Consider the following 21665-nt stretch of genomic DNA (forward strand, 5'->3'; position numbering starts at 1 on the left):
GGAGGAAGTGCTGAGGCGTCATTGCCCAGGCTCACCAGGCACCGGCCATGGTCTGAGCACCGTGATTCTATCAACCTATTTAATTCGCACAATACCTGAGCAAGGTAGGTGTGAACAGCATCCTCATGTTACAGAGGAGAAAACCCAGGCACAGGGAAATTAAGTGACTAGAACACGTAAATATCAATGCAACTATAACCGGTTATTACTTAGCAATTCACACCGGGCAGTGGGCTCTGGAGGCCACACTTTTAACCACAACTACCTGCTTTGAGATTTGCCTACCCCATAATATCTACGTGCTCTGGCCCGGGTCACATGGCAAGTTAATAGCCAGACCAAGGCTACCCCTCTCTGCCTCCACGGGTTCTGTCAATCATCACTACCTGCAAAAGCAAAGGCGCCCTGGGCCTCACCACAAGTCTAACCAATTGGACAGAGTGGGGATGTGTGCTTGTGGCCTACCTCTTCACAGGAACCCAGCTCAGGGGGCCACCCTCAGAAACAGAACCAGGCAAGGCCTCTGGGCGGAGGCACCCACCGCTTGGAAACCACCAGGTACACTCATACCAACACAATTACTCCCGGCAGCCCCCCTGGCAGGTAGGACCAAGCCTCCAATACGTAACCAGAAGTCTAGTTTAAAACTCCAGTTCAGAGCTTGTGCTGAAGAGGATAGGATGTTTGCATTTCACCCAGCTTGCATTTTAACTAACTTTTCATAACCATGTTAGGGAAACCTCAGAGCGCTGGTGCAAGAGCTCTGGTGTAGACATGGGTGGGCAATGAAAGAAACACACAGCCTGTCTCATGTGGAGACATTCCTTGAGAGAAGGGCCTTCCTAAAGGGTGGCCCAGCTTCACACTGTACTCCAGCCAGCGTTTCGGCAGCTGGTCAACTACATTTAAATACGTTTGCATTGAATGCATGGCGTTTCCTATGGCACACCGCAAATGGCTCCCGTAGTCATTCTGCAGAGTGAACGTTCGTTTATCGTTCCACACACACACAAACTGGAATAAAAGCTCGTATGCCCCTCTGTTCCGATTTTCTCTGGGAGGAAATCAGTGAAGCTCTTTATAGAAAGTGAATCAACACACAGAGTGATTTGATTCCAAGCTTTGCCTCCACTTTCGAACACTGAAACGCAATCGGACATTAAATGTGTTAATAAGACATAGTTACCAATTAACTTGGTATCTGACTTACCTATTGGATTTCTATCAAAGAACAGTACCGGAGCTCTCAAAATGGACTCAAACATTTTGTTGTGTAAAGTCTGGGAAGAGTTAACTAGGACGTAGAATACCAACAGAGATCTTGCTATGCCGAATATGACGGTAGACGCAGTTAAACCTAAAACAAAGAAACATCCCTCAGCACAGGGTCTCTGCACTCCCTTCAATAATGCTAAAGGGTAGCAGGCAGCTTATAAAGAGATCACGTATTTCTATTCCATAAAGGATCTGGGCTCTATTAAGAGTTTAATGCATTTGCCCTAGCTGTGTTTGGCTCAATGGATAGAGCGTCGGCCTGCAGACTGAAGGGTCCCAGGTTCAATTCCGGCCAAGGGCACATGCCTGGGTTGCGGGCTCGATCCCCAGTAGGGGGCGTGCAGGAGGCAGCCAATCAATGATTCTCTCTCATCATTGATGTTTCTATCTCTCTCCCCCTCTCCCTTCCTCTCTAAAATCAATAAAATACATTAAAAAAAAAGTTTAATGCATTTGCAAGATACATTTATAAAGAATATAAAATAATTTATTTTTCTCTCAAATAGAAACTACACGGGGGTGAGGGTGGGGGCGGGGAGGGAATCAGGTGTAAAGTACAGTTTCATTCTAGTTTTTTCTAATTCAATTACATGTTCTATTAAAAACTCAAAATAAAGACAATTATAAAAAGTAGTTGATCTTCCCTTCTCCATATTCCAAATCTTACTACTTACAACATGTCCCATGCTCTAAAATTGTGGTATGTTTTTATACCGGCATGTGATATTAACAGGGAAGAGGAGAAATAATTGACCATGTCCTTGTAAAAAATGCCCAAGTGCCTTTAAAAAATATAAAAATACCATCTTAAGTTGCAATTAGAAAACCTCTTAAATAAATGAATTGCAAGAAAATACAAAGCATATTTTAACATAATCTGAATGAGGGACTAATCTCACTAGTGTTTCATATAAATAAAGCATCTTATATGAACATAATCATTTAAATTACATATTTTATTAATGACATAGATGAATACCTATTCTGCACATTAAAATAGCTCTCCTAACATCTCTGGAACTCACACATCTAAATAAAGTAGGGATAGCTTTTGCAATAAATATTCCACTAAGTACTTTTTCCCCCTTCAGATAACACACCATTTGTTCAAACTCTGAAAGCTGGTCAGATTTTTTAATTCCATCAACAGGCATTTTCCATAGCCCATCATCCTCCATGAATATATGACAGAATCATTTCCTTCTTCTTTTAGGTCACCCATTGTCCACCAATATGGAAGGTAAACAGCGAACGGATTTAGATTTCTTAGCAAGTGATCAATGAAATAAATACCACATTTCAATGAGTGGGTTCTTACAAACATGACTCACTCTAGCTTTGAGGAGAGCATGCATGCGTGTTTCCTGTGGGGATACTTAAAATTTTAGATGAGGATTTCCTTTAAAAAGTATGGAAGGCCACATACATTCTAAGCACTCTTGTGAAAATGGAGCATGGTGTTAATACTGGCCTGGCAAGCCAAATGTTAAATCACTCCCACAGTTGGGGAGGCGATAACATTGTGATCTCGAGGTAAGAAAGAGAAGGCAGCCTAATTCCCAGATACTGGGTTTCTCCCTGGTTAGCTTCCCTCTTAAGTAATTAGTGAAGCCCAAGTGCTGAGCAGCACGGTGAGGGAAGCTTTGCATACCTGCAAGGGAATAATGCTTTTATTTGGGGGGCCTTGCTGCCAGAGGATTGCATCCAAGTTCAACAAAAGCCAGGGTTTATTCAAACAGAATTGGAACAATCTGAACCAGAGGGTGGGGATCCGTTTCTAATCCCCTTGCCCATCCATATAATAATATAAGACTTAGCTAAAGCAACCTATTAGAATAGACAATAGCCACATATTTCCAGTGGCTGATTTTCTGAATGCTCAATCCCGGTTTAACTTCCAAAATCCAGTACAGAGCAAATTAAGAGTCTTCACTGAACCTCTTTCTTCTAGTAGATTTTTAAAAATAATTATTCTAATTAATTCACAGAGTAAATGCGACTCAGACCCTTAATCTGTTAAGACATTACTGAATTACTCCCGGAAGCCTAGTTCCTCACACAGGCTCATTGTAAGCACCTCAGACTCTCATATAATAGACCAAGTGATGACACTTTACCTGAATAAATCCCTAAGTACCAGTTAAGAGACAACTTTTCAGTTACATTTCCTTGTCCATTTACAGTGACATTCCCAGCGCTCTGTTGATTTGCCCTATAGAACAAGGCAGGAAAAATATTAAACTACAGATGGAATTTAGATAAATACCAAAACAAACAAACAAACAAACACAAAACAAAACCACTTATCCTCAACTTGGGAGACATGTTGTATGCTAGAAGATGACTCCCAGCTCACAGGGTCCTGTGGGTGTCTGTCTACCTTATAAAAATTCAATTTGAATCATGACTTTGAGGTCTCAGAGTTGTTTGCAAAGACCCTGCTGAGGATCCAACATAGGAGAGACCGGGGCAGGGTCATGGTCCACCAGCAAAAACATTCTTTTTCTTCAGGGAAACTAAGTGAGGTCTAGAGGAAGAGGCTGAGCAAGCACCCCTACCCCCCGCCCCCTGCTTCTGCGTGGAAGGGAGGCTTCACGTCGATTTTACAGCCCCTCCGACCAGTCCAGAAATAACTCACCAGTATGACAGCCACCAGTCCTGAAGAACATAGGAAAGCTAGGGCAGGGAAACAAACAAACACAAAGATCAAACCCTAGCATGACTTTTCAACTCAATAACTGTCACTCACTAAAATGAGTAATGGAAAGGCCCCGGAAAACGAGGAGGGTCCTTCAAGTTCAGGTCACGGTTGTGCCAAACCCAACATCCCGGATAACAACAGGTCAAGTTAAGTGCACAGTAAATTTTTAAATCTTTAAAAGGCATCCCGTTTTTCCCCCTAGAAGTTCCTTGGAATGGACATGTGACACCAGTAGGCATCACTTTTTCTGATCCCCACAAATAGTACATTTCAAGGCAAATCCAACTGAACTGCAAAATACAGTCAGATAGTATGAACAGATACAGTATAAATACAAATGTTACTGTAAATATCAAGCTGGGGGCACAAAACAAAACCAATGTCCCTAAGTACCTGAGCCACAATGTTGACTAGAATAAGGAGAATGATGGTGAACCAGTGAGCACCAGCTATGAAGTAATTCTTGTAGGCCTTAAGACCAATTTTTCCTTCAGAACGGCTCTCCTCGGCTACTGCAACCTGTACATTCTCAATCTGGGAAGGAAAAAGGCAGTGAGAGACAAAACTTTAAGTGATGCCCAAATTTCAAAAGTTCATTCCATTGGCAAAGCCGTGGGAAAACACACACATCACATGTACTGGTAGAAGTGCAAAATGGTACATCTCCTATGGAGAGGGGTGTGGAAAGATCTAACCACACCATATACACATTTGCCCTTGGACCCAGCCATCCCACTTCTTGGAATCTTTAGAAATAAGGAAGTATTATTTGCACGAGGTTATCATTATTTTATGTCTTTGCTTAATGCCATGATTTCCAGCACATGCAAAACATACTGTATTCAAGTATAAATGGAGAAGCAAGTTCCAAAATAATATACAAAACTAGAGGCCTGGTGCACGGATTCGTGTACTGGTGGGGTCCCTCGGCCTGGCCTGGAGGGATCAGACCAAAACCAGCTCTCTGTGAAACACAGGAGGAGTTCAAAATATTGGCTAAATACAGTAAACTGAGTCTGAACATCGAGATGGAGTGATCAGAGTTTGAATAACAAGGGAGACTGTAAGAACTGAATCAATTTGTGGTAAAGAGTGATTCCTGAGTTTCAATTGTGAGAGACCAATTTGAATACTTGAATAATCCGAGTCCTGGATTTGGATCGTAGGGTTCACATATTGAAGAATACGGTGCATATTTTTAAGGAAGATCTAGTGCATTTCTGCACTTGTGTCTGGAGGACTTAGATTATAGATTCACATGATCTCACTCACATGTGGAATCTAATGAACAAAATAAACTGATGAACAAAATAGATCCAGAGACACAGAAGCATGGAACAGAATGTCAAATCTCAGAGGAAAGACGGGGAGGGTGTGTGGGTGGGAAGAGATCAACCAAAGAACTTATATGCATATATGCATAACTAATGGACAATAGGGTGGTGAAGGCCTGGTGTGAGGGTGGGCTAAAAGGAGGGGGGAAAAGGGGACATATTTAATACTTTCAACAATAAAGATTTTTTTAAAAATCAATGCAATAGAAAAAAATAAGTAAAAGTAGCTGATTTTATGAGGGCCAAGGCAGGTCACGGTCTGAGGGGGTCTCCAAATTAAGACTCTGATTGCAAAAGAGAAGCCTGGGGCCACCAGAGCAAGTAGGATTAACCTGTGATAAACTCCAGTGCTAATATCAATCACTGTGAGCCATATAAACCTAGGAATTTATAGCTGTACATCCACTACTGATGTCCACAATCTCCTCCATCCCATACCCAAAGGAGAACCCCAATCGGGCATGCTCCCTTCATTCTGTTTTAATTCTACAAAGCCCATGGATTAAGGCTTTGGAACCTCAGGATCTACTTTGGGACAAATGAAAATGTCATGGGCAGAGCAGAATGAAGGTCCATGAGGCCACTAAGAGCAGACAGAGCCAGGGCACGTTGCCAGATGAGATACTCACAGCTTGGCTCTCTGGGGCACCATCTTTCAACGAGGGTCTAGACGACTGTTGAGACCAAATTGAAGACTCTGAGAAGGTGCGGTGCCTCAGCTTGGGACTTCCTGAAACGGAAGCTTGTTCAGCCTCCTCATTTTCCTTCTTTAAAAGGGAACCAAAATCTACCCCGGATTTCAGGAACTCAGTGTAAGTCCCCTTTTGCACCATTTTACCCTAAAATAAAAATAAAGAATTTGAGATAAATTGATTTGCATTTGATAATAATAATCCGATGTAATACTAATCAAGAAATGTTAAATGGTCTTAAATTATGATTTTTGTAAGAAAATTATTTTTCAGTCTGGAATTCTGGTTAACAAACCTAGTTTAATTCAACGTGGAACTAAGCATTCTCTGCTAAACCCTGTGTTAGGTGCTAGGTGATATGAAGGAAATGGGGAATCGTGTGTTAAAAGTGGATATCACTGACATAACTACCATGGCCGTTTAAGGAAGCCAAAAGTATAGATGTTGGTGGGAATATCAGAAATCTTTTTAGACGACATGGAAATTGAGCTAAGTCTCATGTAACAAGGAGACTTGAAAAGAACACAGTCAATTAGGGAGGATATTCCAGGAAAAAACAACAACTTAAAATTGATGCACAACCTGGCCGGTTTGGCTCAGTGGATAGAGCATCTGCCTGCAGACTGAGGGGTCCCGGGTTCGATTCTGGTCAAGGACATGTCTCCTCCCTGGCCCAGGTCTAAGTATGTGGAGGAAGCAACCAATCGATGTGTTTCTCTCACATCGATATTTCCCTCTGTCTTTCCCTGTCTCTGCCACTCTCTTAAAAAAAAAAAATCAATGGAGAAATGTCCTCAGGTGAGGATTTAAAAAATTAAATAAATTATGGATTGGTAAAAAAAAAAAAAAAAAGATGCACAAGTGCTTCTATATAGGTGAAAGTGACTCATCAAATCACTGCAAACCACAGTCATAGTACCTGCCATGGGCCTCGCTGGTTTGAGACCTGTGGGGACTAGCCCTGGACACAACCCATGAGCTGCATCTTCATGGTCTTCACTCTAAAATTGCCCCCCAAAACTCAGGAAGTTCAATATTCCATGTGTTAAAATAATTAAACACACAGTCCATTAGACTGGGATGGCCCTAATGCCTCAGTAGCCTACGCAAGGAACCCAAAACCTACCCCAAGATCGATGCACTCAAATCCGAGAAAACAAAACTGAAGAACAAGCACAAGCAGCCAGTTAGGCTTTCCCAAGTCAGTCAACTGCTCAAGTTACAGCCAATCAAGTAATATTTTTGAAGTCTTGTGACACACCCTGTCCTTACAAAGTTATATAAAAAATATGCAGTTGTTTTCACTATTTTATCACCCTGTGGAATAAGACTCAGCTGATTTACTCAGCAGTAAACAAATACTGGGCAAAATCCCAGATGCAAAACAAATCAAAGGTCAGCCCTGGCTAAGGCAGATCAGAAGGAAAAAGGCCCGGCCCTCCTGGTATCCCCCTCATTCCATCCCCCCAAGGTGGGCCACCAAGAAAAACCAAGTGAAGCCTTGGGAAACCATCTGATACCGCAGAATTAGAAAATTATTCATGAGTGTACTATGTTGCCGGGGGCCAAAGCATAACAAGCACTTGCATGAAAGTGCAAAAGAAACACCGGAAGGCCAATGGACCTTGACTCCAGCAGGGCTGAAATCGGCACTGTGTCTTGTTCCACTTGGGAGGCAAAATGCATACAACTCACTTAATGAAATTACCACTTTCTACTTAGTACCTGTGAGAGGCTAGTGGTATAGACATAGCAATTTTACTCAGCAGCCAAGCACTGACAATTCCAAGAGGGATTGGCGCAGGGGTGGTGGCGGGGGTAGCCAACCCTCTGCTCTGAGAGAGGGACCGAGTGAACAGTAAGGATGAACCCAACTCATCCAGGGTGCTCACCAGTGGACAAATGTTTAGATAGTACTAATCTGGGCGTGATGTCCTCAAAGGAGGCAATAAGGGTACCCCCAAAACACCTGCGGACTAGCTTAACAGGCTATTCTCCTGCCCTGATTCTGTACTCACAATACTGCCAACACTGGGGTTATGTACCACACTAGTTTCACCCCTCTGCCCATGAACTTAATGGTTCTCAACTTGGAGAAATCTGAGCTCCTTATCCCTGGAGGAGTGGCAAAGAGTCAACACAGGGAACTGCCTTTTTATAATCGTCCTTAGGAAAGAAATTCCAAGGACCTGTTCAAACAGACAAGGGTTAGCAATGGAGGTGCTGAGGCACGAATACCAGCAAGCCAAGGAGTGATGTGTTGACCACTGAGACTTAAAAATTCTCACTAACCTCCACCCCACCAAGCATGCTAGCTGTTTTGGGGCCACCATGCATCCCACAACAGATACGTTCAAGTCCTAAACATGATACCTGTGTATGTGATCTCATTTGGAAATAGGGTCTTTGTAGATGTAATCAAGTTTACGTGAGGTGGTGTTAGAGTAGGGTGGGCCCAAAATGATTGATGTCCTTACAAAGAGAAAGAAGAGACTCAGACAGACACAGGGACAACACCACGTGACTATGGAGGCAGAGACTGCAAGCCAGGGACGGCCAAGGATGGCCAGCAAAGCACCAGAAGCTGGAAGAGGCAGGAAGGACCCCCCTCTCCGCCCCCCGACCCCCAAGCCTTCAGTGACACCGTGGCCCTGCCAGCACCTTGACTGTGAACTGTAGCCTCCAGGACAGTGAGATTAAATTTGTTTAAAGCTGCCCAGCTTGTGATATTTTGTGGTGGTGGCTCTAGAAACTGATACAACACTAGACTAAGCCCATCATTCCATCTTCTGAACTTTACTAAGACTTCTCATTGTTTCTGCTGGTGCCTCTCCAGTGAACATCAAGAGGGATCTTTTACAGTCACGCATCAGACCACACACTCCTCTGCTCTGGATTCACTCAGCCCATCTCCCTGCTCACTTGGCCTCAGCCACACCGGCCTTCCTGCTTGTTCCTCCTACATCGGTTCCTTCCTCAGCACCCTGCCACTGGGCCCCTTGCCCAGATGCCCTGCCCCCAGTGACTACCTGGTCAGCACCTTCATGGCACTCAGGTCCCTTGAGACACCACCTCCTTGGGGAGGCAGTCATGATATACCCACCCACTATCACTTTCATCACAATTATCTCTCCCCAAAAGGCTGGAAGTCCCATGGTGGCAGGGACTTACTTGTCTGACAGCTGCATGGGTTCCCACATGTATCAGGCATGCAGAAAATCCTGTGCAGTGAGACTAGCAACCAACTACACCAGGAGCATGGGTGTCTCAAACCAGAGGGGGCTCGGCTACCCAACCACACTTCCGTCATTAATAGAAGAGACACTCTTTAGAGACTCTGCATATAACGATCAATGGATACAAACATGTCTTCATATCTCTGATTTCCAAAGAACATACTTCAACTTAAATAGTCGAAGAGGAAAACAAAAAATTCTAAATGAAATAGCATCATCACCCTAAAACAGTCTTTTTTATTTTATTTTACTTTTCTATTGATTTCAGAGAGGAAGTGAAAGGGAGAGATAGAGCCCACAAACCTGAGCATAGTGCCCTGAGCGGGAATCGAACCAGGGACCTCCTGGTTCTTAAGTCAAAGCTCAACCTCTGAACCACACCAGCCAGGCTAAACAGTTATAATTTAATAAGGGAGGCAGCAATTTTTATACTTTAGGGAATATGGCTTAGGATGTAATAGCGACATTTCTACGTGTCTTGGGATTCCTCCTCAAAGGCTGGGCAGAAGCTCTGAGAAGAAAGGGATAGAAAAGTGAGGAGGAAGAGCAAGTGTACCAGAAATATAAGGACAGTGACCTACTGGGAGGCCCTGCCTTCAACATGCCTGAGCGTTAGCAAGCTCTCAGACTTCTAGAAATTACTTACATCTTTCAATATCAGAATCTGACTTGCAGCTTTTAGGTATTGCAACTGGTGAGTCACTAAGATTGTGATCTTCTCATGCAAGGTTTGACAAATACACCTACAAATGCAAGAGGTACAGTATGCAAAAACACATTAATGGGTACTCCAAATTGAAAAGCACATATTTTGAGACAAAGACAACACAGCAGTCAAAGATCTGTGGTTTAAATAAAAATACAAATCAATGAAACCAACTGGGTCCTCAAATTCACCAGCAGCAAACTTGAATCTAACTCCACCAAGAAATTCTAAAAAGCAGTCCAGTGCAGGAGGTAGCTAATGCTAAATGTTGTTGTTTATTTCCCACCTAAAACTCAGATTAACAATTTATGTATTTCACACTGAAAAACAATTGAGCAATACCAAGATTCCAAAACCTGAACTGAAATACTAATTATTTTATCCCTGTGTAGGGCTAGGAGAAAGAGGGATCTGTGTCATCTAAGAACGTGAACATTTCTCTTAGACCGTTTCCTGGGTGAGTATTTATGATTTATGGTGTACATATTAAGCAAATGAAAGAAGTCTTAGATTCTCAGTAACCTTTGCCAGAGTGCAAGTGTTAGAGACTTCTTCCTAAATAATATTAGAGAGAAAAATAAATGCAGCCTCAATGGGTCCCTACAATATTCCCAGTCCCATCTGGGAAGCACATCTTCTTTTGCTAGGACTGAAAACCTGCCGAATAGGAAAATGAAAGAACAGAACTCAAATGGCCCAAATCACAGCGAAAATTACCCTGTGGCTCAAAGGACACGTAGATTCTTTTATGAAGAGCCATCTCAGTATTCAACATCGGAGTTGTTGTTTTTACAATAACCCCTCAAAGTGCTCCTACATTTAAATGCAGACCCCTTGGAACTCAACCCAGCTGCATCCTACAATGGTCTACAACCCCACCAGCTAAGCAGTAGTGATCACAGGCAGGGCTCTGGGCACACTTTGGTTGCCCGAGTCACACACTGAGCAAATCTCAGGAACATGGCCACAACTCAACCTGCTGGACTAGGTCAGATCAAGAGTTCTGGAGGAGCTGAGGGGTCAGTGCTGACATGTACACATAAGGAACTGGTGGACATTGAAATTGGGTCTCAAAAGAACTGTTGGTCCAGAAAGAAACTCACTACAGACTGATTCATTTGCCTGTCAGCATAACTATTATTGCTCGTCTCACATTCAGTTCTTATAAGTATATATCTAGTGACACATGATCTCGCTCATCTAGGGGAAATGATGAACAACATAGACTGAGGAACAAGAACAGAACCAGAAGCAAGGAGACATCGATCGGACTATCGGGCCTCAGAGGGAGGATAGGGGAGGTTGGGAGGAGGGGGGAGAGATCAACCAAAGGACTTGTGTGCATGCATATGAGCCTATCCAATGGTTAAGTTCAACAGGGTGTTGGGGCATCCGTGGGGAGGGGTGTGGGATGGGAATGGGGGGATGAAGACAAATATGTGACACCTTAATCAATAAAGAAATTAAAAATAAATAAATAAATAAAAATAAATTTAAAAAAATTAGAAGAAAAAAAAAAGAGTTCTGGAGGCACACGCAATGCAAAGAACCTTGATTGCCATTCCAGGTCTGAAGCAGGAAAGCTGAACTGAGCAGGCATCAATATGGGAGATCTGATTAGGACAGACCCGAAGAACTCATGGTGCAGGAGGTGGGGGTCTGGTGCGTGGGGCTTTCTAAAATACAACAGGAGCTTTCTAAAACGATTGATATCATTTAATCTAAGGGTCCCCCTAACCTTCTGTATGTGACAGAATCCACTTAATGTTTACAACATATAGTTGTAAAACTCACAAACCTTAATAACCTTGGGTATATTGTCATGACTGAAGTAAACTGTTAGTGGCAAGTAAAAGTGTAATTCATTCACTTTTCATACAAAACCCTTCACATTCCTAAGCTTCAACACAACCGCCATCTTTCATAGCGTATTGTTCAATCCAATTTTCTAACTCATTGAGAACATTCTGCAGCTGCTGCTGAGTGATTTTCTAAATTGCATTCGTGCTCCCTGCCCTAAGTTTCTCTAAAACGCGTGGTTCTGATTAGCAAACAACAATTTTAACAAGCTTGCTTCTATCAAGAGTATATCCAAAGTCATTAAACCCGAGAGGTGTGAGAGGACTTTATAAGTGCCTGTGTTTGCAGAACTTAGGAGAGCTCTTGTGATAAGCACACTGATACTTAGCAGTTAAAAACCTCCTCCTGCCCGGCCAGTGTGGCTCAGTGGTTGACGTCGACCTATGAACCAGGAAGCCAGGGTTCGCTTCCCAGACAGGGCACTTGCCTGGGTTGCCGGCTCAGTCCCCAGTGTGGGGCATGCAGGAGGCAGCTGATCAATGATTCTCTCTCATCACTGATGTTTCTCTCCCTCTTCCTTCCTCTCTGAAATCAATTTACATAAAATAAAATTTGCCATTTTAACCATCGCCGCCATCTATCTCGAGAACTTTTCACCACTCCAGTAACTAAGCACATTTTACAGACACACTCTGGTGTGTAAATGTTAAAGGACCGGCCGGCCCAGCAGCCCATGCTTAGTGGATGACCTCAAATCCCAGTTCCTCGTGCCCAGGCCCAGAGCTGTCTCACACTGTCTCTCTCTCACACTGCTGACTCTGCTCAAATCCCTTTACTTCACCAACTAGGGCCTGCTTTGAACGAAATGTGTCATTTCCCCACATCTATCCCCAAATTCTCACACCGATGCCTTCACCCCCTGTACCTAAGAATTTGGTGATAGGACCTTTAAAGTAGTGACTAAGTTAAGATGAGGATGTGAGGGTGGGCCCTAATCCAGTATGGCTGGTTTCTTTAGAAGAGCAGGTGAGGACATGAGAAGAGTGGCCTTGGGGGTGCAGGTGGACAGAGGAAAGAACACGAGGACAGAGCAGGAAGACGGCCATCCACAAGCCAAGGAGAGAGGCCTCAGAAGAAACCAACCCTGCCTACACCTTGATCTTGGACCTCCAGAACTCTGAGAAAGTAAGTTTATGTTGTTTGAGGCCCCACAGCCTGTGATTCTTTGCTACGGCAGCCAAATGTGTGTGCCCTCCAAAAATTCAGACATTGAAACCTAATCCCTATTGTTATGGTATTGGAGGTGGGGCCTTTGGGAGGTGATTAGGTCATGAGGGTGGAGCCCTCAAGAATGGGATTAGTGCCCTTAGAGAGGAGAGGAGAGAGAGCTGCCTTTCCCCTTCCACCATGTGAGGACACAGCAAGGTGAGGAACCAAGCAGTGGGCTGTCACCAGACAACAAATCTGCCTTGATCTTAGACTTTGCAGCCCCCAGAATTTAGACAAATAAATTTCTATCACTTATAAGCCATCCAGTCAATGGTATTGTTACAGCAGCCTGAATAGATACAGTCCTAACAAACTAATAAAGGACCTTACAGCAAGCATTTCCAAATAGCTTTCCCTCTGCTGCACAGGCTGCACCCTCCAGTGAGGACATGCCTGCTGTTCCTTTCATAGGCCCTGCTTCTTCTGGCCTCTACATCTCTGACTCTACTGTTCCTTTTAGCAAAAGGAACTGAATTCTAGATTCAGTCTCCACACACCCTTCCCAGCCTGCAGGACCACAGGAACTTCCTACCAAGGACAGTGCACAGTGAGTTTTCCAATCTAAGCTACCCCCTTCTACTTCCTTATAGCGTTTGTTACCCTTTATCAAAGCCCTTTAAGTCCTGAGGGTGAATTTTTCCCATGCATTTGTCTTGACAAACTGCAAGTAGAGACAAATTCCTTAGGGCAGTGGTGGGCAAATCATTAGTCAACAGAGCCAAATATCAACAGTACAACGATTGAAATTTCTTTTGAGAGCCAAATTTTTTTAAACTTAAACTTCTTCTAACACCACTTCTTCAAAATAGACTCGCCCAGGCCATGGTATTTTGTGGAAGAGTCACACTCAAGGGGCCAAAGAGCCGCATGTGGCTCTCGAGCCGCAGTTTGCCGACCACGGCCTTAGGGGCCAAAACAAAATCTAAACTTCTTGTTCTCCTTTCTTCTATCTGGTAAGGACCCTTCCCCTCTCTAGCTTATGTACTCCTTTGTAAACTAAATATGTTTTGTGCATCTTTAAAAGACTCTATCTCAGTGCACACAGTAGGGCTTCAATAAGTGCAACTGAAAGAGCTCCTTGGCTTTAAGAAGGTAAATAGCGGCAAGGTAACTATGGTGGAGATGTGGAGGCTGCTTTAGTAAAAGCAAGTTCACAATGCTTTCGAAAAGGCCAGCCTAAAGTGCATGGGGAACATCAGTCAGCACACATTGGGTTATGGTATACAAAAAAGAGAGTCAGATTGCTCTAGCTCAGTGGCTCAGCAGCTAAGCAAAAGCCCAAAGGAAACACATTCCAGAAACACAAAGTGAGAGGCAGGAATTAAGCCAGATTCTAGATTCCTACTTTCAAATTCAATTTAACCCTACATTTGTGGGTATTCCAACCTACAGAATACGCATAAGCCAACAAGATCTTTCTGTGGAAGAGCGGTGTTGCTACTGAAAATGTCCCTTTTAATATGCCAAAAACAATGATGGAGGAAAAGAACTGGCAACCAAGTACCAGGTCACTGAGTCCCACCTTAGATTTAAAATCTGTACATCATCTTTCTTATTCTGGGGTCCAGATCCATCAACAGTATCTTGGTTAAAAACCACAAGTGTATGTGGGGACAGGGGAAAGGGGGCGACAACTTGCCAAATTTGCCATTTATTTCTTGACTCCCTAAAGCATGTACTCCACTCGCCTCCACACACTGTAAGCACCTTCTGTCTTTTCACATCTTGACCTCACGTGTTTGTGCAACTGTTCTCTAAAATGGACCTTCTTCGGAGGGAGGGAGGGGATGGGTAAGGGACATCAAAGCAGAACGCACAGGACCTTCTGAGGCACGGGGTGCTTGGAAAGCAGAAATGACATAAAACATGAGGAAACTCACTGCTGGAACAAGTGCCTGCCGACTTCTGCATCCACGGCGCTGAGGGGATCGTCCAGGAGGTAGATGTCTGCATCATGATACACGGCTCTAGAAAACGAAAGAGATATCAATCAGCGAGACAATCCACGTTCCCTGGACCTCATCTCTGAATCACAACAGTGCTCAACGATTCAGATGATGCTCATTCCAAAGCCAAGGAAATGGTCCAGGACAAGCGCCTCACTAAGCGCCGACACGCAGTGGGGGGGTCTGTGCGGTGGCCAGCCCCAGAAGCAGCCTAAGAGGCACGTGCAGAATGACCACCAAAACGGGATTTACCTTGCGAGGCTAACCCGGGCCTTCTGCCCTCCGCTGAGCGTGGCTCCCCGATCTCCTATCACAGTTAGGTCCCCGTCCTCCAAAAGCTCGAAATCCTACATAGAAAGGCAGGGGGCGGGGGGGGGGGGGGAAAAGGGGAGAGAGAGAGAAAGACTTAAAATGTGTTCTCCCACTGTCATCCCAAACTTTCAGCATTAGTTCCTCATACATGAATTTGAGCAACGGAAATGGATATATTTCAAAGTAACTAAATTGTAACCTTCAACTTCTCAGGACATTGTGTTTGCCTTCATCCTGTAGTTTTTCAGTGTTTATGCATTTAACCATTTTAACAGATATTTGTTGAGCATCGACTATATGTCAGACATTGTATGGGCACAATGAATTCCGCGCAGGGAAGAAAATAATCTCTCGTTTCCAAACTGAGAAACTGACAACATCAACAATTAACACGAGTGCAAGTACTGAGTACTAAGAAGAAAAAGGGTACTCTGCTGAAAGGGACAGAGAGTGAAGGAGGGAAAGTGATCTTGGATGAGGTTGGGAGGGCTCTGATCAGAAGGGTAGGTAGATACCTATCAGAGGGCAGAACGAGCCTGCACGGATCTGGACAAAATGTATTCCATGTGGAGAAATGAGCGAGTGCAAAGGCATGGGGCAGATGCACATGCAAGGTGTTCAGAGACTAGCAAAGAGGCCAGGAGCAGAGTAAGTAAAGAATTGGCGGGGGGGCGGGGGGAGGGGGGAGTGGGCACAGAGACATAAGCACGCGAGGGGTGGGCATGATTTCACTCCAAGTGAAATGGGAAGGGAGTATGGGGAAGGACTGACATGATTTGTGTTAGGTTATGTTTGTTTTTTAATATATTTTTATTCTTTTTTTTTTTTTTTTTTTTGGAAAGGGAAGCCTCCAGGGGAGGAGGCAGCCAATGGATGTTCCACTCTCACATTGATGTTTCTGCCTCCTGCCCAGGATCAAACCCACAACCCAGGCATGTGCTCTGACAGGGAATCAAACTGGCCACCTCTTGGTGGATGGCCTGGCGCTCAACCAACTGGCCAAGGCTTTATTAGGTTTTTAAAAAAATCACTCGTGCCTCTTTGTGGGAAACAGACTGCCAGTAAAGGGGCAGGGAAAAGGCATGATACAGGTTGAGGCTACTGCAATAATCTAGGTGAGAGATGACAGGGGCAGGGACCAAAGTGGGAACAGTGAAAATGAAGAGAAATTGCCATGTTCTGAACAAATTTCAAAGGCAGAGCCTCTAAGATATGCTGGTGGAATGGGTATAGGTTGCAAAATAAAGAATTGAAGGAAAGAGGAAGAGGAAGAACAGGAAGGCGGGTTTAGGGGATAAAGATTTCGGTTATGGGAAAGCTGAGATACCCATTGGTGATGACAGGCTGCGGCTGAATATGCAAGCGCTGGCATCTGCGCTGGAGATCCACATGTGAGAGCCGGAGCACACACGTGGCTTGCAGAGGCACAGGACTTATGTTATCGAGAAGCAAGTGTGTCTTAACTGGCCATCTCGCTGCTCTCGGTCTCAGCGTCCCACTTTCAGAGAAAGGATGGCACCTGACCCGTGTCTTCACAGTGATATTTAAGGCACAGTGAGAGAGTGACAGACAAGATCTGTACAAGAAATAAAAGCAGAAAGAGCAGTCTCGGCAGAAAAAAAAAACAAAGTATGTTCCAGGAACAGTAAGCAGATCATTTGGACTAAGTAGATACTTGTTCCAAGCAAAACAGGAAAAATTCAAAGCTAAGAAAAACAAGAAGTTTTGATTTGAGAATCTGGGGAACCTATCAAAAGTTATATTTCAGTAGTATTTAAAAAATGGACAAACCATATTACCTAGGGAAAAAAAAAAGATGAAAAGAACATCCTCAAAATGACAGGATAACAATCAGATCTAAATTACATATTATATTTGTAGAGAGCCGCCTGGGAAGGCACATGGGCATTTCTTTAAATTGTTGTCAGCTGAGTCCGAGGCGACTGGCAGAGCCGCGTCTGGGATACACATTTCCCCAAGAAGGCGGACAGTGCTGTCCGCTTGGCCTTCCTATCAGCCCAGGTGTCGGCAGGGGCGGGTCTAGATATGTAAATCCAGTCAACCTCAGGAATGCTCTGGCCTACTTAAGAATGCAAATAAGCTCCTTTTATCCTAAGTTTTGGTGTTACTTCCTGGTATTTGATGATATAAAATAAATGTGCTGGTGGGCTCCGCCATCGTCGTCCTGCCTCTCCATCAGAGAGAATGGCATCCCACCTGGCTCCCAGCTTTATAAATCTACTAGAGGCCCAGTGCATGATTGAATCATGCACGTGTAGGGTCCCCTACACGCTTTCGCTTTCGATCACGGGGGAGCTGGGTGCCTGTCCGCTGGTGCACCAGGCCTGAGCGGACAGGCACCCAGCTCCCACGCTTTTGCTTTTGATCGATGGTGCACCAGGCCTTTCAGAAGCCTCCAGCGCGGCGAAGGCTTCTGAAAGGCCTGGTGCCGGAGCAGACAGGCACCCAGCTCCCCCGCTTTTGATGGTCCGCGGTGGGACGTGAGCTCGCTGCCCCAGAGGCCGCCACTGGCGACGCGAGCTCAGTGTCCTGCTGGCCCAATCGGCTACCCCGACCACCCCGAGTCCCGCCCCCGCCCCGCGCCTCCTGGCCAATCGTGGGCATAGCGAAGGTACGGTCAATTTGCATATTTGTCTATTATTAGGTAGGATTTCTGCGTCTTGCTTTCTTTTATTTCTCAATCCCTAGCCGCCTCCACTTAGAACGGGTTCGTTCATCTCTCTTTCCGTGCTGGACACGGAAAAGGGAGATCCCCGTGCATCTGGCCCCCGCCGCATCTGGCCCCCGAAATATTAGAAAATGTTCATTAGATTACCCATAACTATCACTAGACAGACCGTGGCATCAACAAGCCAAGTCTGGGGGGAGTTTATTAGTTCTCCACTCAACCTCTCAGGCACAGACCTGGACACAGCAGCGCCTTTCCGCAAGTGCAGCCTTCATGCCTTTGTCTCCACTTCGGACAATTTGGGGGAGTAAGTACGTGGCACATTGGGATCTCCATGATAAACAAGTCCTTTTCCCCCCTAAGTCTCACGTCCTCGCCTACAGAATGTGCTGCAGAAACCAGAATTGCTAAACTAAGGATGCTGTGAGCATCGAGAGTAAGTGTACACACAGCCTCTACAAATGGAAAAAGATGCAGGAGTTCATTTTCGCTATTGGTAACGGACACATATCAAACCAACAGTGGGAACTCATTCCCATTCCCATTCCGTGGAGTCGTAATATGCAAAGCACACCACCAAGAGAAGAGAAAAAGAGTGTCAGCGTCATAACCCCTTCCCCGACAGCCCACAGACACACCTGCACACTCAGCGCTCACTTGGACTACATCAAAGGCAAGAGGGCAATGGCTCGATCGTGAAAATTCATTATCATTTCATATTATTTCCTTGTTGAGCTAAGAGGTTAGTACCATCTCTTGCTCTGCTTTTCATAAAAAAACAATGAGCCACTTTAAGACAGGGTCCCGGCCTTCTGGGAAAACACACACACACCACAGTTTACTTGGCCTGTTTCACTGTTGACAACCCTTGCAAAGTGTTCTTCGTTTTCATGCCTTGATTTCACACTGTTCTGCTTTCCTGAATAGCACCAGGATGTAGCACAGCAATCGCAGCCTTTTTCTAGAAAGAGCTCTTAAAACCCACTCTTTTGATTTACCACAGTTAGGACCTAAGAAATGGGCTCTCACCGAGCCTGGTAGAAGCACTTCGAGTGTGTTTGCTGACACTGCAAACTATTTTATAGACAAGCCTCAGATGGGAAAAACATTTCAAAGGATTTGAAGGAACACACGAGTCAAACAAATTTCCTAGCCATGATGGACTAGATGATTTGGTAAGAGCAGCGGTTTTCAACTGGTGTGCCACAAGAATTTTTAAAACATTCAATATCTGACTAGTTGGTAAGAGGCACTGACCTCTTTTCCCTTAGCCCATCAAATAAAAAATTAAGAAAATGACAAGAGCCAATATAACATAGCTATATTGACAAGAGCCAATATAACACAGCATCCAGAGTGCATGAATCAAAATTACACCTATTTTTTTTGTCAGATTGGCAAAAAATATAGTATGTTTTTTGGTGTGCCGCAGAATTGTATCGATTACTTTATGTGTGCCGTGAGATGAAAAAAGGTTGAAAACCGCTGGGTTAGAGGAAAAAGCTGTAGTTGACCATATATTACGATTCCTCCCAATGACAGGGAAGTTTTCCTAGATTAATTTAACAAATTATTTCATTTACAGCGATTTTCACTGAAAATCAGACGTACAAACCAGAAAAAATAAATAGAAAACAGCTACGGTGGTTTGATACCATAGGATCAAAAACTCGTCCGGTGCCTTTTAGTAACGGTAGAAACTTACAGGAGAAATATCACTGAGCAGACCGCTGGGACGGTTATGAGGCCCGAGCGGGTGCCTGGCCTTGGGAGCGGGCTCCAGGTCAAACAGCAGGCGTCGATGGGTCCACTGAGCCTTTGTTCATAGCCTGTCCTCCATCGGGAATTGCCCTTCTCATCTTTCCAGGCCCAGCTCAAACTCTCTTCCACGAAACCATCCCTGCGTTTCCCCAGTGAGAAAGTCATCTCACTGTCTACTGGGTTCCTAAGACTTTGTCTAATTTCTCGCGAAGGACCCATCTTATTCTGCTTCATATTTTGTATGCATGTATACGGCTTCTCTCCCCATTAGTCAGCTCCTGGACGTTAAGGTCTAGGGGCCAAGCACTGTTCTGGATGCTGTATATTGACTATCTCTAATCCTCACAAGCTGCACACACAGCACGGACAGTCGGGCCTCCATATCTGTGGGTTTCATATCTGCAGACTGAACCAATCCTGGATGGGAAACAGAATTTTTCAAACATGGCCGAGAATCCACGGATGCGGAGGGCCAACTGTACTCAGTGTTCCCCGCCATTTTATATTTGTGGGACTTGAGCATCGTGGAGTTTTATTTCAGCTGGGGGGTCCTGGAACCAATCCCCCGCCCCTCCCCGATCCTGAGGGGCAACTGTATTAAGCCCCATTTCATAGACAAGGAAACTGAGACAAAGTGAGGTGCCTAATTGGGCTGAGGACTGTCAGGTGTTAAATGGAACAGCTGAAATCTGATCCAAGCTCATCTCAATTCATAGACTTTTGCTCTTTCTTTCCCAACATGCTGCCCCCAGTGGTTACAGAAAAATGTATTTGAAATGAAGGCAACACTAAAATAGCTCAATAACTAAGTATCGATAAACTTAGTCTCCATACTTACATTAGCCTCATGTATCCCTTTTGTACTCATGCTTTTTTAATAAAAGTATTTTTATTATTGATTTCAGAGAGGAAAGGAAAGGGAGAGTTAAAAACATCAATGATGAGAAAGAACGACTGATCGGCTGCCTCCTGCACACCCCACAGTGACGAATGAGCCCGCAACCTGGGCATGTGCCCTGACCGCGAAGCGAACCTGTAACCTCCTGGTTCATAGGTCAACGCTCAACCTTTGTGCGTCGCCTGACGTACAGAAGAATCACTGCGCAGCCCACCCCTGCAGGGGCCGCCTTCCCACCAAAGTCTGTGTGCCACACAGCCACCCTGAGGGTGTCTACCCCATTGCTCCATCCCTTGTGGCTGTAACAAAGGCATGGCCCCTAGAAAAAAATGGTGAATGATAGCCACTGTCCTAACACATGGTCTTCTCCAAAGATGCTCAAACATTGGGGGGAAGGGTGCAGAAAGATGGCCTAACCTATGACCAGAAAGGCAAGGTCCTGCAAAGAAAGAGCCAGACACTGACCTACGAGTCTGGGCATCAGGAATTGAACTTGACTGAGGTAAAGAGAAAATGTCCAAGGTCTGTTTATTCCACATCCCACCTTCATCAACCACCCAATTCTAAAATAGTTCTTCCTCACACACTTTCCCAATGAGGAGGCAGCGAGGCTCTGTGGGAAAGCACAGAACCCGGTCATGCAGAAACGGACCTGAACCTGCGCTGCAAATGGTTAGGTGAGTCGTTTCATCTCTCTAAGCCGCAGGGTTACCAACTGTAAAATGAGGGTGGGAACATCAAAGACACAGGTAACATATTAAATACTCTTAAGGACTCATACACCTGTGTGTACACATGGGAGAGACAGAAATGATTAGTATGTGGACTCAACAAATGGGAGCTATTATTATTACTGCTTTACATTTGTTTTTCCTTTTTTCTTATACAGGCTATATACTGTTTAATAAAAGTCTAGCTCATGATGCTAACTTGATGTCACTTCTAAACACAACATAATCGCTTACTAACAATAACCCAGGGAAAGGACATAAAAGCCAATGAAGCACGCAATTACGTTTCAGCCACATTGTCATAAAATGCTACTC

General features: G+C 44.6%; 1 protein-coding gene across 2 annotated transcripts in view; it reads right to left on the bottom strand.

Annotated features, from left to right (window-relative positions):
• The window catches only part of ABCC4 (ATP binding cassette subfamily C member 4), a 234138-nt gene that overhangs the window by 117560 nt on the left and 94913 nt on the right, over positions 1-21665 (bottom strand). For both annotated transcript variants that reach the window (XM_054719888.1, XM_008143997.3), the window contains 8 exons: positions 15212-15306; positions 14894-14980; positions 9885-9981; positions 5940-6149; positions 4370-4510; positions 3914-3951; positions 3393-3487; positions 1211-1357 (listed from right to left, as the gene is read on the bottom strand). In XM_054719888.1, coding sequence (XP_054575863.1) covers positions 1211-1357; positions 3393-3487; positions 3914-3951; positions 4370-4510; positions 5940-6149; positions 9885-9981; positions 14894-14980; positions 15212-15306 — 910 coding nt within the window. The remainder of the gene's footprint in view (positions 1-1210; positions 1358-3392; positions 3488-3913; positions 3952-4369; positions 4511-5939; positions 6150-9884; positions 9982-14893; positions 14981-15211; positions 15307-21665) is intronic.

The sequence above is a fragment of the Eptesicus fuscus genome, chromosome 8, assembly GCF_027574615.1.
Source record: "Eptesicus fuscus isolate TK198812 chromosome 8, DD_ASM_mEF_20220401, whole genome shotgun sequence".
NCBI classification, from domain to species: Eukaryota; Metazoa; Chordata; class Mammalia; order Chiroptera; family Vespertilionidae; genus Eptesicus; species Eptesicus fuscus.